The following is a 15,070-nucleotide window of genomic DNA, read 5'->3' as shown; positions in this document are numbered from 1 at the left end:
AAATTACACAAATATTATAAATGAATTTGTGTGGTATGTTTTTTTGTGTCTGGGCTCTTTTGCTATTATGTTGGTGAGAATCATCCAGATTGTTGTATGTAGCTGCAATCCATACACTGATCCACCAGGGTGGGGCAAAAGTTTTTTTCTGTAAAGGGCCAGATAGTAAACGTGTTTGATTTTTGTGGGCCAACGGGTCTCTGTCACAACTACTCAACTCTGCCACTGACATGCCAAAGCAGCCACAGCTGATATATTAAAAAGTGGGCATAGCCAAAACCGGTTTGGCTCAGTGGATAGAGCGTCAGCCTGTGGACTAAAGGGTCCCAGGTTCGATTCCGGTCAAGGGCACGTATGTTGGTTGCGGGCACATCCCCAGTAGGGGGCGTGCAGGAGGCAGCTGATCGATGTTTCTCTCTCATCGATGTTTCTAACTCTCTATCCCTCTCCCTTCCTCTCTGTAAAAAATCAATAATATATATTTTTAAAAAAATAAAAATAAAAAATAAAATAAAATAAAAAGTGGGCATAGCCCAGCCAGCATGGCTCAGTGGTTGAGTGTCAACCCATGAATCAGGAGGTCACAGTTTGATTCCTGGTCTCGATCCCCAGTGTGGGACATGCAGGGGGCAGCTGATCGATGATTCTCTTCCATCATTGATTTTTCTATCTCTCTCCCTCTCCCTTCCTCTCTGAATTCAATAAAAATATGTATATATTTTTTAAAATGGGCATGGCTGTGTCCCAATAAAAATTTCTTTATGCAGACTGGGATTTGAAGGTCGTATACTTTTCATCTGTCACTACGTATTATATATGTTTTCAATGACATAAAAATGTAAAAACTGACCAGCAGTTCCTGAAAAAAGCTCAACATAGAATTGCCATATAATCCAGCAATTGCAGTCCTGGGTACATGCCCACGAGCATTAACGGCAGGGACTCCAGGAGATATTTGTACACTAATGTTCATAGCAGCGTCATTCATAATAGCCGAGAGGTGGAAACAACCAGACTGCCCATCAGCAGATGAATGGTTATCCAAAATATGACATAAAAGGGAAGTTCACAGAGACAGGAAGCCAGAATACACTTTAAAATTCCCCTGCTCGATATCCTGGTGCAGGTTCACTCTGAAGCTCTCTCTCCCTTTCACTTTGTTATGGCGTTCCAGAATTTATGAGAAGCACCTGGCAATTAAATCCCGAAACTGCTGGCGTCTCTGTTCCAGGGGTGGGGAACCTTTTCTCTGCCAAAGGCCATTTGGATATGTATAACATCATTCTCGGGCCATACAAAATTACCAACTTAAAGATTAGCCTGCTGTATTTGGTCAGACATGTAATTAACTCACCCCTGATGCCTTGACTGGGCCAGACCAACTGATTTTGAGGGCCTTCTACGGCCCGGCCCGTGGGCCTGATGTTCCCCACCCCTGATACTTCAAACAGTGGGATGAGATAAGACTGTACTCCCCCCCCCACCCCCCCGTCAGTTAGTTTCGGGTGATTTAAGCTACGGGTTCTCTAGTTGCATTAAGGTTCCTTCCCTTCCCCCCCCTTCCCTTCCCCACCTCTCCAGCATTCTCTGGAGAGACATCCATTTGCTCTCCAGCTCCCTGGCTGGGGGAAGGTAAGGGCTTGCTCTTTACCAGCTGGTTGCAGGCTGCCAAACTGTTGGGCCCTGTTTAGTTTTCTTGTCTCCGTTTCCCTGTTCCTCCTGCCCTGAAATGTTCCTAGCTTTTCGCTGTCCTGTAACAGGTCATATGAAGATAGATGGTGGGCTGGATTTGCCCACAGGCCGTTGTAGACTGTTCTGCTGCGGAAACAAACTGCAGTTTCATGCACCCATTCTCTGCGGATGGACACGGGTATGAACATAGCCGCACGTCTCACACGGGGGCGTTACTCTGGTCTTGTTCGCAATCCCACCCCTACATGCTCGCTCACATCTCTACCTGTCCCTTGGACGGTGGCTTCTGGAATCATCCCCAAGCACTACCTCCTGGACCAGTCCCAACCAGAGGTGGGAAGGGAGCGTTCTCGAAGGGGGAGGCTGTGGCAGGGAGAGTGACAGCTTCCACCCCTGGTCCCTGCAATCTGCTCCAGGGCTTCCTCTTGGCCCCGGATGTGGGCAGGGAGGGCTAGGGGGCCAAGGGACATATTGCCTAAGACAGGAAACCCTACGCGCAGAAGCCTTAAAGGGAGAGAGATGTCAGCAGCATGGAATTTGTGCCCAAGATTTGGCTTACTGAGTCTGCTGGAAGGATAGGTGACATGTTCTGGGGGCCCGACCCTCCCAGATGGACAGGGGCTGACCCAGCCCCTGCAGGATTGAGGCTCTCTCCCTTCCCCACCTCCCTATCCTGGGGCTGCTGGTGTGGGTCGAATTGCTGTGTCCGTGGACGAAGCCATCGATGAGAAGATCCAGGATGTTGTCAGCTCCCTGAGTAAGGACTTTAACAGACAACCCCAGTGGAGGCCTCAGAGGCCCCTCTGATTCCTGACCTGGAGGGAAGGTCAAGCCAGCCCCAATCCTAACCCAAACCAGAGCTCCACCCCAACCCAACCTAATCTCAACCTCAATCCTAAATAAACCTCAGCCTTGAGCCTAACCCACATGTAAAGTTCAAACCTCAAACCCAACCCAACCCAACCCCAATCCCAACCAAACATCAACCTCGAGCCCAATCCCAACTAAACCTCAAATTCAAACTCAACCCTAAAACCCAACCCCAACCCCATCCAGCTCCAGCTAAATTTAACCACAGCCCCAAGCCTTCCTTCCTCTAAAGCCCCACCTCCAGACAGACCCCAGATGAGCTCTCCACCAGGCCTTCCCTAGGGGGGTTTCCTTGACCCCCTCCCTATCTCCAAGCCATAGGGCCCAGGCTGAGCGAGAATTGGGGAGAGGCAGCATGGTCTCACAGAACCCCCCTCCTGCAGGCCTGAGGCGTAAGAAACATTTGAACTGGAGGAAGGAGTGTCACCTCCGGGGTCCTGCTCACCTGCGGCAGATGAGCACAGAAGTCCGTTTTCCATGCTCTCAGTTCTGTGCCCAGTGCCCTGAAACCCCTTCCCCATGTCCAGCCTCTATTTCTCAAGACCCTGGAGCCCCGGCCTCTACTTCCCTAGGGCCTGGTCCCCATGCCCAGCCTTCTCCCTGCCCCTCTGGCGGGATCCATTTTCTTAGGACACTGATGTCTAGGCCTCCAGCCTCCAGCCTCCTCACAGCCCACAGACCTGGCTTTCATTCCCTGGTGTGGGAGCCTCCAGCCCCCTCCCCCCGCCCCTCCCCACCCCTCACCCCCCCCAGCCAAGTTCCCTCCGCTACTGCCACTGCCACTGCCACAGGCTTCACTGTCACGGCTGCACGTGTGATTCTGTCTGGTCTGTGGCTATTGGCAGGTGCGTTCCGAGACCACCCGCCACTGCCAGGGGCGCGCGGGCGTGGGGCGCGAGGGCTGGACAGGAGCGCACTGCTGGGCGTGCGGCCACCTCCTGAGGTCACTCGTGCACCCACAGCGTACATAACCCAGTGACCGCCGTCACACAGAGACACTGTGCCCACAGACACACATGGACACAGGAAGGCACCCCTGAACTACACAGACAAGCCCACAGGGGGTGGGGCCACAGTGACATAGACACATACACCCTGGGCAGACTCTCGTACTCCCAACGTGAAGTCCCACCCCAGCCTGGATGACACTCATCCCTGTTGGACTCAATGCCCTAAAAGGCAAACCCCAGCATCCCTGGGAGCACAAATCCCGGTGATTCAGGGTCCAGTTTCTTAGGAAGGCTGGCCTACTGATTTGTTACAGGATTCCAGGGCAGGAGGAATAGGGAAACTGAGACAAGAATGTGAAGCCACGGCCCGCGTGGCCTCGGGTTCAAAGACTTGGAGAAAGGGCTGATGCGCAAATTAATACACAAGACCGCGCTTCAAGCTAACTTGAGCAAAAGAAGGAAGGCTCTGGATTATGTAACGGAGAGGCCCAGGGTTCGAGCAACAGGTTCAGGTATGGTCAAACCCAGGGGCTCAAATAATGTCTCCAGCACTCAACTCCCTCTAGTGTCTGCTTTCCTCAGTGGGGTCTCGCTCTCAGCCAGGTCCTCCCCTGCACAGCTCTAGGCTTCCATTCTCCCAGTGTGACAGCCCCCGGGGAGGGGGGGAAAAGAGAGGGTACCTTTATTTCTTGGTTAACCCAACAAAAGTTCCAGGTCTGAGTTTCATTGGTTGAGTCAGAATCATTTGTCTGCCCTTGTGCCAAATCTTAGACTCTGATTGGCTGGGCCTGGATCATGTGCCCACCTTAAGCCAATCCCTGATTATGACACATTTCCTTTCTTTAAGAAAAAGAAAACTGTTACCCCATGAAAGGGGCTGGTCAGGCAACCTCATGGAGCCCTCTCAAGCCACTGTGGCATGATGGGTGGGTTTCCAGTCACAGCCGCCTTCTTCTCAACTCCCAGAGGGCTGGAGCCCAGCCTTCGACCACCTGAGCCAGGGAAATGTGCAAGCCTGTGGCCCTACCCCCTGCACCTGTCCTTCAAGCAGAGCCAGCTCTCCTTTTGTCTGTCTCCTCTGTGGCTATCCTATAGAATAAAGATGTAATATGCAAATGGGCGCTACATCATGAAGCATAATGACCGACCAGGTAATGACCAGAGCACAGATCAGCAGGAGGGTGGGGCAGCGAGCTACAAGTGGGCGGTGGAGAGCTACAGGAGGGGGCAGGGCAGCAAGCTATGAGGGGGGGCGGGAGGAGCTACAGGAGGGCGGTAGTGAGCTACTGGTGCCGGATTTGTGCACAGGACTACTAGTTACATCATAAGGGGGGCGAATTGCTCAATGGCTGGCTGCTTTCTGCCACCAGCAAGGAGCTGGCATTTCACCACTGCTGAGTCCATCTTCCTGTAGCAGACAAGGTTGGCCACAGTTTAGGCAGGAGAACGTTATCCTCACCAGATCTTGGGGGACCATTCCGAAGCTCTCTTGAATTTCATCACGTAATTTAAACAGAGAACATCACACTTCCTGCACATTGTCAGAAAACCTTACCTTTTTCCAAAGAGAGAAACCTCTAACACCTAGACCAGTGCTGTCCAACACGGCAGCCATTAAGCAGCAGAAATGTGGCCCCTTTAAATGGAAAGGCACCTTACATGTAAACACACATTTGATTTTGAAGACTTAGTACCTCCCAAAAGGGGACATCCTCCTATCTAATAAAGAGGGAATATGCTAATTGACCCTCATGCTATTGCAAAGATGGCGGTGCCCACAGCCAATAAGGAGGGAATATGCTAATTGACTGTCCCACCCTCAAAGATGTCAGTGCCCTTAGCCCCGCTGGGGTGGCAGGCGCACGGCAAGGCCAGACCTGCCCCCACTCGGGCCTGGCCACTCCGTGCACCTGCCTCCGGTGTCCCCAGTCCCCTCAGCCCCCCAGCTGCCCAGGGCCGGCCCCAGGCGCAGGCAAGCCTCGGATGGCAGCTGCCCAGCCGCCCAGGGCCGACTAAGGCTCAGGTAACCAGGGCCAGCCGAGGCTTGTGCTGCTGGCAGTGGCAGCAGCAGAGTTGTGATGGGGCATCGCCTTCCTCTGATCGCCAGGTCGCCTCCCGCCCCAGAGGGCTCCCGGACTGTGAGAGGGGGCAGGGTAGGCTGAGGGACCCCCCCCTCCAGTGCATGAATTTTCATGCACCAGGCTTCTAGTATATAAAAAATATTACAATAACACCTATATATTGAAGGGATAATATTTGGGTATATTATGTTAAATAAAATGTTATTAAAATCAATTTAGCCTCTCTCTTTTTATCTTTTTTTTTTAAATATATTTTATTGATTTTTTACAGAGAGGAAGAGAGAGGGATAGAGAGCCAGAAACATCGATGAGAGAGAAACATCGATCAGCTGCCTCCCGCACACCCCCCACTGGGGATGTGCCCGCAACCAAGGTACATGCCCTTGACCGGAATCGAACCTGGGACCCCTGAGTCCGCAGGTGGACGCTCTATCCACTGAGCCAAACCGGTCCCGGCTCTTTTTATCTTTTTAATATGGCTGTTAGAACCTTTTAAATAAAAATGTGGTTCATATTATATTTCTCTTGGAAGGCACTAGACTTACAGAGAAAATTTCCTACACACATCGTCTCATTGTTATCCCCCATTTTCAAGGTCAGATAGACACACAGAGGGTTTTAAGACACCTAGACAGAGTGGAGGCATGTGAATGCATGAGTATGTATATTTCTCGGAGTGAACATGTGTGGAAGCATGTGAATGGGTGTGCTCTGTGTATACGTGACTGCGGATATTCGGGAGTGTGTGTGCAAGTGTGTGTGTGTGTGAGTCTGGTGAGCAGAAGTCTGAATGAGTGTGCTTCTGAGTCTTTCTTCGAGTGGGGTCTCCGGGTGGAGGGAAAGTGGTTCCAGGAAAGGTCAAGGCGTGGACCTGCCTCAGTTGCAGATGGGAGGTGAAGTGCCGGTGGTTAGCACGGCTGGTGGTTAGCACGGCCGGTGGTTAGCACCGTTGCCTCAGATCCAGAGGGCCTTGAAGAAGCGGCATTTCTTGGGGTGGAGCGGAGGAATGCGTTGCGGCAGGAGGAAGCAGGAAGGAAGGTGTGGGGACTCAGGAATCCTGCCTCTGAGACGGTGGCCCCGACCCCTAAAAGGTGGGACTCTGAGGGGCCACAGCTTCTCTCTTGAGAGAAGAGACAGGAGGATGAGGTTCATCCAGATAGACACACACACAGACACGCACACACACGTGTGCACACACAGAGCTTCCTGTAAAGTTCCTGTTTGTTTAGAAAACCTTATTTTTATTTCATACTAGAGGCCCAATGCACGAAATTTGTGTAAGGGGCTTGGCCCCCGCGGCGGCAGCTGCCTCTGCCTCGGCCCTTGTAGCCCCGGCTTTGTCCGGAAGGTCATCTGGAAGGACGTCTGGTCTAATTAGCATATTACGCTTTTATTATATAGGATAATTGACACACAACGTTATACAAATTTAAGGTGTACAACGTGTTGATTTGATATATTTCAAAATGATGCCTGTAGCATTAGCCAACTCCTCTTTCACAAGCTCCGGACCATTCTGGCCTGCCTCCAGATTTACAGGCTTCTTTTCCGTCTTTCCTGAGACCTCTGGCCTCCTCAGACCCCTCTTGATCTGGGGGTACGAGGATGACCCAGGGTGGGAGGTTCTGGATCCCTGAAATTAGGAGGCTGGTCTCTCCTTCCTCCCCCAGACCCCACACCTGAGATTTCCTCATCTGACGAGACACCTTCCGGTGGGTGGGGTGTGTGTGGACAGATTGGCAGAGGCTGAGGAAATCTACATAAACCAGGAGGCCGGTATGCAGGCAGCAGCCTTCAAAGACAAGCAACGGGGGACACCATCCCATAGAGAAGGTTAGGCACCTTGGCATGGGGGGCGGGGAGCCAGGAGGGAGAGGTTGGGATGGGAGAGGTAGGAGCTGAGAGTGGGGGTCAAAGGGCTTCTTCCACTCCCCAAAAGGTGTGAGTGAATGGTAACCCACCCTCTTCTCTTAACCAAGAAGCAAATCTTAGTTAACTTTTATCCCCAGAAATGTGTTGTGTGCAAGGGTTTGGTGAACCAAGACTTCTGAGCCCCCCTCCCATCCCTACCCCGACCCCAAAGCTCCAGGAAGGTTTCCAAACCCTTCCCACTGACCCGCCCACAGGTGTAGATGACCCCAACTATGAGAATATCACTGTGACTTTAAGAAAACAGGATCATCCAAAGGGCAGTCACTCACCCCCCAAGAGTGAGGGTAAGCGGCCCTGCCAGCCCACATCCCACAGCTTTGGGAGGGGCCTGTGGGAGGGCGTTGCAGGGACAGTGGGCAGCATTGGAGGCCAGGATCAGTGGTGTAGGGTGTGGTGACGTCAAGGCTTGTGAGACAGTGGTGGGGGCAGCTCTGTAGGTGGTGATGATGATGGCATGGTGCTGATTGTGTAGGGGGCCGTGTTGGTGAAGGTTGGGATGATGGTGATGGTGAATAGGTGACAATGTAGTGGACCGGGAAGGAATCACCCAGACAGAGTTGATGAGGGACAATGCCGACAACAGTGAGCATTGATGCTGGTGGCTGCTGACAGTTACTGCTGATACTGGCGATTGCTGGTGATGGGGATGGGAGGGGGGATGGGAGGGGGGATGGGAGGGGGCTCAGAAGGTGCTGTAGGTGCCGGTCAGGGTGCATGTTGGTGGCAGTGTTGTTGATGGTAACGGCATTGGGAAGAGTGGGTGAGGGGACAGAGCTATTACGGCGTTAGAATCAGTACTAATAGTTGAACCCTGGAGGTCACCTGCCCTGCCTCTGTCCCAGTCCCAGCCCGGTCCAGGTCATCCTCGGACTCTGCCTGGTGGTTGCACAGAGCCTTCACAAGCCTGTACATTCTTCTCGCCCTGATTTCCATCATTCTGTTGGTCTGGGTTCTGGTGAAGAGTGAGTGGGCTTTCGATTGGGGGGGGGGCGGGGACTGGGGCAGTGTGGAGGGGTCCACAGGAGCTGGGAGCCCCCATGTTCCCACTGTCCCCTTTCCCCTAGTTCCTTTCCCTCCCCGCTCCCCCTGCTCCCAGGGTTGCAGAATTGGGGCAATTCAAGTGTTTTCCTACCCTCCCCCATCCTGAACAGATTCTGAGACGTCCCAGGAGCTGCTGGTCTTGAAAAGGGAGATCTGGAATGGTGAGGGCAGGCCCTGGGGGTGGGGGTTGGGGGTAGAGAGAGCAGCCGTGACACAGACACCCCCACCCCCACCCCCACCCCCACCCGCAGTCTCTATCTCCGCACGTGAATGCGAGGAGGGGCAAAGGCAGGGCTGGAGCGACATCCAGCAGAGCATCATTAATGCCAAACAGCGCATCGACTCAGCCAACCGCAATGTCCAGGCTGGGAACGAGAAACTGAAGAAGCTGACCGAAGGTGGGTGCCCTGTGGACCTCACTCGGGGACTGTGGTGCTGGGGAGTCTGGGGCGGGGACAGCAGAGGTCCTCCCTCCCAGAGCGCAGGGTTTGGAGGCCTGACGTGGGGGTATTTTAGTAACGTGGGGGTATTTAAATGCTGCTGGGAACCCCAAGTGCAGGGCTCTGCAGCACCCAGCCTGGGGGTTTGGGCAAGGTGGGGCCTTGTCTGAGGCTCCACCCCAGTTTTCTCCTGTCTCCTCCCACCCCCAGATGTAAGCCGAATCAAGACTCAATCACAGCAAATCGCTTTGATGCTGCAGAAAATGCAAAATCAACGTAAGTTGGGGCCAGGTGGGGTGGAGCCCTGGGTGTGACCCTAACTTCTCCCCCAGGGGGATCTGCCTGATCTCGGATCTCTACTTCCCTTCTTCACAGAGCCCACACAGCCCACACCTCAGTAATCAAGAAGACATGGGAGCCTGCGTGCAGCTCGGAGGACCGGGCGGTACCTCCCAGTATATATGACACATGGGGGCCAGCCTTGTCTGAACCTGTTCATCATCCCCACATATCAAGTCATATGTCACGGTGAATGAGTGCTGTGGAGTTGCGTGTGCGCATGTGTGTGTGTGGTGTGTGTGGGGTAAGCATTTCATGGAGGGCAGGTATTGGGTGAATGCTGAATGTGGGAGTCACAGAGGGTGTGGTGTGCACCTGTCACTGTCCATGTGATACGTGTGTATCATAGCGTGTGGTGTCATGCACATCGCAGTGGGTAGCTGTGTCAGCAGGGACCACAAAAGTGTGTCACAGTGAGTGTGGGTGTTGGTGACACGTGCTACCCATGCATGTTTCATTCGTTGGTGTGAATATGCATGAATGTCCTGCAACATGTTGTGTGTATAAACGTGTCATGGTGGCAGTGTGTGGGAGCACACCGTGGGAATGCATCGTTGTAATTGCGGGTGTCACGGTGTGTGCCCTGTCACACCCTGTGCCCCCGAGAACACTGTGTGTCCACGTGAGTGCGCCTGCTTGTCACCGAGCTGGGAGCACGTACACACGTGTGCCTGTGTTTCTGAACTCACATTTTGTGATTCGTGGAAGTAAAGGCCAAGGGAAAACAATGTGGCTTTCAGATCTGTTATTGGGGCGACTGGGGGCTTTGGGGAGGGTCTGCAAGTGTTTGGATTTGGGGAGTGGGAAAATCACACCGTGAACAGGTGGACGTATGCCAGAAACGCTGGGGACACGCGGGTGTGTGAGAAGGGCGTCTGGAGTGGGTCCCCGTGTCCAGGAACATGTACCCAGGGAGTGGCTGAGACCCTGTGCCGTGGAGCGTGTGCCCCAGGGGTGTGGCCTGAGATGTACATGTGTACACATGTGCCCTGAGACAGAGACGTGTGCCCATCGCCAAACGTGCACCCTGAGCATGTGACCATCGGTGCCACTGTTCCCCGGAACGGGGCTCTACCAGGGCCAGCGAGACCCCAGGCGCGGGCCGCCCTCCCGGGCCGCCTCCGGGACACGCGCGCCCCCGAGCGGCGGGTCTGGGGAACCGCGGCGCACAACCCGCCCCCGCCCGCCCGCCGCGCCTGCGCACAGGGGGCCGTTTACGACGCCGTAAAGCAGCTCGGCCGAGCCGAGGGCCGCAGTTCCCGGTGAGACCTTGCCCGCCCGCGCCCCTTGCCCGCCGGGCCCCGTGGGCTCCACACCCCTCCCTGCGGACCGATGGGTCCTGGGCCGGGGTCTCGGCGTCCGCGCCCCCCCGCCGCCGGCTCCCCCCAGAAGGACGCAAGGAGGCCGGGCTCCGCGGCCCTCCCTCCGCCCGCCGCGCCGGGCTCTCGGGGCCCCGCCCTGCCGCGGTTCGGCTCGCCACCCCATCGCAGCCCAGCAGAGGGGTGTCAGCACAGCGCTCCCGTCCCGCTCGCTGGGCCCTGCTGGGCTTCCCATCCCCCACGCAGACCTGTCGGGGGGCGTCTCGGCACCCCATACCTGCCGGCCTCAGCCCCGTCCGGCCGGTGGGGGCTGGGTTCTCAGTTCTCCCTTCCGACCTCACCCTGGGCGGCGGCTTCTCACCTGAGTGGGCGAGGGCGGAGGAGAAGAGAGGGTGCCTCGGCGCCCTTGGGGTCCCCCCATTCACCCCCACCCCATCCCCACCGCAGAGCCACTGTGGAGGTCTCAGCAAGCCCTCGGGGTTTTCTCCTGTAGCCCCCCCCCCCCTTCCGAGTCTCCCCCACCGACGGCTGTGGCTCCTAGCGCTGGGATGGAGGATCAAAGCGCCCCCTTGGGGCTCCCTTAAACCCCGGGTCTAAGGTCAGCCTCCTCCCTCCGGTCCCAGCACTTTTCTGGAGAGCATGGGGGTGAAGGGCTCCCAACTCCTCCTCCGCCCCCTCCTCCCCAGTCTTTCTTACAAGTGCAGGTCCATCCTTGACCCAAGGAGGAGTGCTTCGGGCACGCCAAATAGGCGCTGCCTGCGCGCAGGCCGGGGCCCTCTCGCTGTCCCCGCCCTTCCTTGTCCCCTCCCAACCCTAGGTCTGACCTCCCCACCGTCCGGCCCTAGTTCTCTAGTTGCTGCCACAAGAGGTGGAGGGGGTACAGAGGTGCTTTTCACGCACAAGAAATTACCTGGGAGGTGGGGTTTCTGGTGTCCCCACCTTTGTCCCCTCCCCCCTTACCCGTACCCTTAGCTCTCTCTGCCCCCCCATTTGTCCTTCGCTGGAGAGGGGTCCTGGAGACTAGATTTACGCCCAGGCGAATGCCCCCTTTTCCTTCCCTATCTCTTCCCTGGTGGGAGGTCCGTGACCGCACTTGGGGTGGGCTGGGGTCCCAGGGTTCTTCCTCCGGCCCCTCACCCTGCTGCCTGGTCTCCCCCGCAGGGAAGCGGCTGCGGCATGGAGGCGCGCTTCACGCGGGGGAAGTCGGCGCTGCTGGAGCGCGCGCTGGCGCGGCCGCGCACCGAGGTGAGCCTGAGCGCCTTCGCGCTGCTCTTCTCGGAGCTGGTGCAGCACTGCCAGAGCCGCGTGTTCTCCGTGGCCGAGCTGCAGGCGCGCCTGGCCGCGCTGGGCCGCCAGGTGGGCGCGCGCGTTCTCGACGCGCTGGTGGCTCGCGAGAAGGGTGCCCGGCGCGAGACCAAGGTGCTGGGCGCCCTGCTCTTCGTCAAGGGTGCCGTGTGGAAGGCGCTCTTCGGCAAGGAGGCCGACAAGCTGGAGCAGGCCAACGACGACGCGCGCACCTTCTACATCATCGAGCGGGAGCCGCTCATCAACACTTACATCTCGGTGCCCAAGGAAAACAGCACGCTCAACTGTGCCAGCTTCACCGCGGGCATCGTGGAGGCGGTGCTCACACACAGCGGCTTCCCCGCCAAGGTCACGGCACACTGGCACAAGGGCACCACGCTCATGATCAAGTTCGAGGAGGCTGTCATTGCCCGAGACCGGGCCCTCGAGGGCCGCTGACCCCGCCGGAAATAAAGGATGAGAGCGCACCCTTCCCCAGTGTGTCTTGTGTCTTGTGTGGGTGCTTCCCAGATCCACTCAGCAGGACCCAGATCCCTGCCCCCGTCTGCGGGAGGCCAAGGTCCAGGCCGTGTATGCCAGGGGGAGGGCCGGGTTGGACCCAGCCTGGGCTTTCAGGTAGGGCTGGGGGAGTCCAGGGACAGTGGGAGGCAGAGCAGGCAGAAGGAGCCACTGGAGCGGGAGTTGCTGGTAGATTTTGGAGTCACAATCGGAGGCTAACCTTAGGCTGGAGAGGTGTGGGGGGAGGACCGGCTCAGAGACTCCTCTAGGCCAGGGCTAGCACACTTCTTTCGCACAGGTCCAGGTAGTGAACAGTTTGTGCCCCGTAGTAGGTCAGCGATTGGGTATGGCTGTGCGCCTAGGAAACAGGCTGGCCACTGCTTTAGACTTGCTCCTCAAAAGTGCGGTCCAGGGACCTGCAGCATCAACAAATCTGGAAAGTTTGTGGGTAATACACAAGAAACCCCACCTCCCAGGTAATTTCACGTGGGAACCCCAGACCCACTGCCACAGAGTCTGCATTTTAGCAAGACACCCAGGGGTTCCTGTGCACCTTAGTCTGAGAAGCAGCGTGCTAGGGCACAGAGTGTTAAAACGGGTGACTGGGCGCCACCACCCTCCCCTCCCACGTTTCAGATCCTGCAGGTTTGCTGGGCCGGAAGATTCGCTTGTCTAATGAGTTCCCAGGAACTGCTGATGCCCCGTGGGCTACCCTTTGAGCACTAGGGCCGTAGACACCTGCTTTCAAGGGGAAGTAGGTGGGCTCGCTTCAGAGTCATCTGGACGCTTAAAATAGTTTGCAGTTAAGTTCTAAATACACTTGGTCCACAAACATCCGTTGTTTAAAAAAAAATACTACACCTCAGGCAACCCTTTCCCTTCTGCCCACTACCCTGAGACCCTAGTCACTCCTCCCTAAGGGAAAGCGTGCCACTCGTGGGGAACCTTTGCTGGAAACCGGTCATTGTCTCACTGATTAGAAAGGTGTGGACAAGGAACCCGGAAGGCTGGTCAACCTTGAAGCTCTGAAAGGTCAGAGCCAACAACTCCCTAACTAATTAAGACAATGGTAACTGAGGCAACTTCCCCACCAAATAATCATGTAAATCCTTACTGATAAAATAATCTGCCTGTTACTGGAATTACCTGCCTAAGGGCAATGGGTGTATCCCAAACCTGAATAAAAGGGATGGCAAGGCCAAGGCAAGGCCAAAGCAAGGCGTAGTCCTCCCACTAGAGGTGGGCTCCCGCCTTGCCCCCAATATTCCCAAATTAATGCTTTTCTAGTCTCATTTGTGTGCGGCCTTCTCCAGAACCCGAACCCTGAACCGGAACCCTGAACCACGCGGGACGTGAAAGGGGTTCCCACATCTGGCGCCTGAATGTGGGACATCTGGAGGAGATGATATTTTTCGCCTAAGAGCGAAGGAAGGAAAAAATACACCTAGAAAAGGTGTGGAAAAAATTCACGGAGAAAAAGGTGAGGGAAATTCACCGCACCCAAAGCCCAGGGCCAGCTGCAGAGTTGAGATCTGTAAGTAGGGTGGGAACATCTTTTTCAGCCAGGCTAATGGGGAAGAATTAGGTTATAAATATAAAGTAAGCTTTATTATAGACTTTTGGTTTGTATGCTTAAGGAATTAAAAGTTTCAAAGGTATTCTTTTATAGTTTTTGTTTGATGTTATAGAACATAACTCTTGGTTTCCTGAAGAAGGTACATTAGATCTTGATTGTTTGACAAAAAGTTGGTCAAAATTTGAAAAAAGCTCAGCATCAGGAAAAAACTTACCTCAAAAAACTTTCTCCATGGGGAGCACAATATTGTGTTTGCTAGAGCCTTTTAGAGAGGCTGAGGAGGAGCCTCCTCCCCTGGCTCCCTCCGCTCCTAGAGAGAAGCGGGAAGGAAAATTGAAGGAATGGCCTTTATGGCCCCCTCCACCTCCATGTCCTAATCCTGAAACATTTAATTCACCAATAGAATCATCTACAGAGGGCCATCAGATAAGGAATGAAGGGCATGTCGGTGGAAGAAAGGCTTCCTTTTCCTGTAATACAAGTAGCTGACCCACAGCTCCCAAATCTAAGGTGACCAGATCATCCCGCTTTTGGTGGGACAAAACCGATTTTTAACAATTTGTCCCGCGGCCCACGGCGTTTTAAAAAAGTTACTATTTTAGGAGAAACCAAGATGGCGGCATAGGTTAAACACCTAACCTACAGCCTGGCACAACAATTTCAAAAATACAACTAAAAGTCAAAACGGACATCATCCAGAACCACAGGAAAGCTGGCTGACTGAAATGCCCACAACTAGAAGGAAAGGGAAAACCACAAGGAAAATCAGAGAAGCCATAAAAGCTTGAGGTATGGAGACACGGGCGGAGACACGAGCCCGCGCGCATGCGGGGAAGACGGAGCCAGAGAGGAAGGGGCGGCTGACGGCCTGGCTGGCGTTCTCTGGCGGGAAGGAGATAAAAGCGCCAGATTGTGCTGAACCCCAGCTCCGACTGCACTGAACCCCAGTTCCGGGCGAAACCCTGGGAAGCCGGGCTCATGCTGGGGGAGTCTGGGCTGTGGGGCAGAGGCACAGAGGAGTTGCGCC

The 15,070-nt window shown here is 55.1% G+C and overlaps 2 protein-coding genes across 3 annotated transcripts; both read left to right on the top strand.

Moving 5' to 3' along the window:
* Positions 1-7,198: 7,198 nt before the first annotated feature.
* MCEMP1 (mast cell expressed membrane protein 1) lies at positions 7,199-10,611 on the top strand (the record flags this gene model as incomplete). The annotated part of the gene is made up of 8 exons (XM_079772698.1): positions 7,199-7,215; positions 7,329-7,426; positions 7,720-7,809; positions 8,374-8,487; positions 8,677-8,727; positions 8,818-8,964; positions 9,217-9,282; positions 10,424-10,611. 8 exons carry the CDS (start codon positions 7,199-7,201, stop codon positions 10,609-10,611), a joined length of 771 nt encoding a protein of 256 aa, XP_079628824.1.
* Positions 10,564-12,435, top strand: TRAPPC5 (trafficking protein particle complex subunit 5). Of its 2 annotated transcripts, none has more exons than XM_079770570.1 (2): positions 10,564-10,607; positions 11,826-12,435. In XM_079770570.1, the coding sequence occupies exon 2, from the start codon at positions 11,841-11,843 to the stop codon at positions 12,405-12,407; it is 567 nt and encodes a 188-aa protein (XP_079626696.1). In that variant the 5' UTR covers positions 10,564-10,607; positions 11,826-11,840; the 3' UTR covers positions 12,408-12,435. The 2 variants fall into 2 exon arrangements, with proteins under 2 accessions (XP_079626696.1, XP_079626697.1); XM_079770571.1 differs by lacking the exon at positions 10,564-10,607 and adding an exon at positions 10,614-11,262.
* The last annotated feature ends 2,635 nt before the right edge of the window (positions 12,436-15,070 follow it).

The sequence above is a fragment of the Cnephaeus nilssonii genome (genome assembly GCF_951640355.1).
Source record: "Cnephaeus nilssonii genome assembly, chromosome: 5".
NCBI classification, from domain to species: domain Eukaryota; kingdom Metazoa; phylum Chordata; class Mammalia; order Chiroptera; family Vespertilionidae; genus Cnephaeus; species Cnephaeus nilssonii.
This window is presented reverse-complemented; position numbering and strand designations above follow the sequence as displayed.

Excerpts from the sequence above, each read along its gene's own strand:
- TRAPPC5 (XM_079770570.1), top strand. The coding sequence starts at position 11,841 with ATGGAGGCGCGCTTCACGCGGGGGAAGTCGGCGCTGCTGGAGCGCGCG.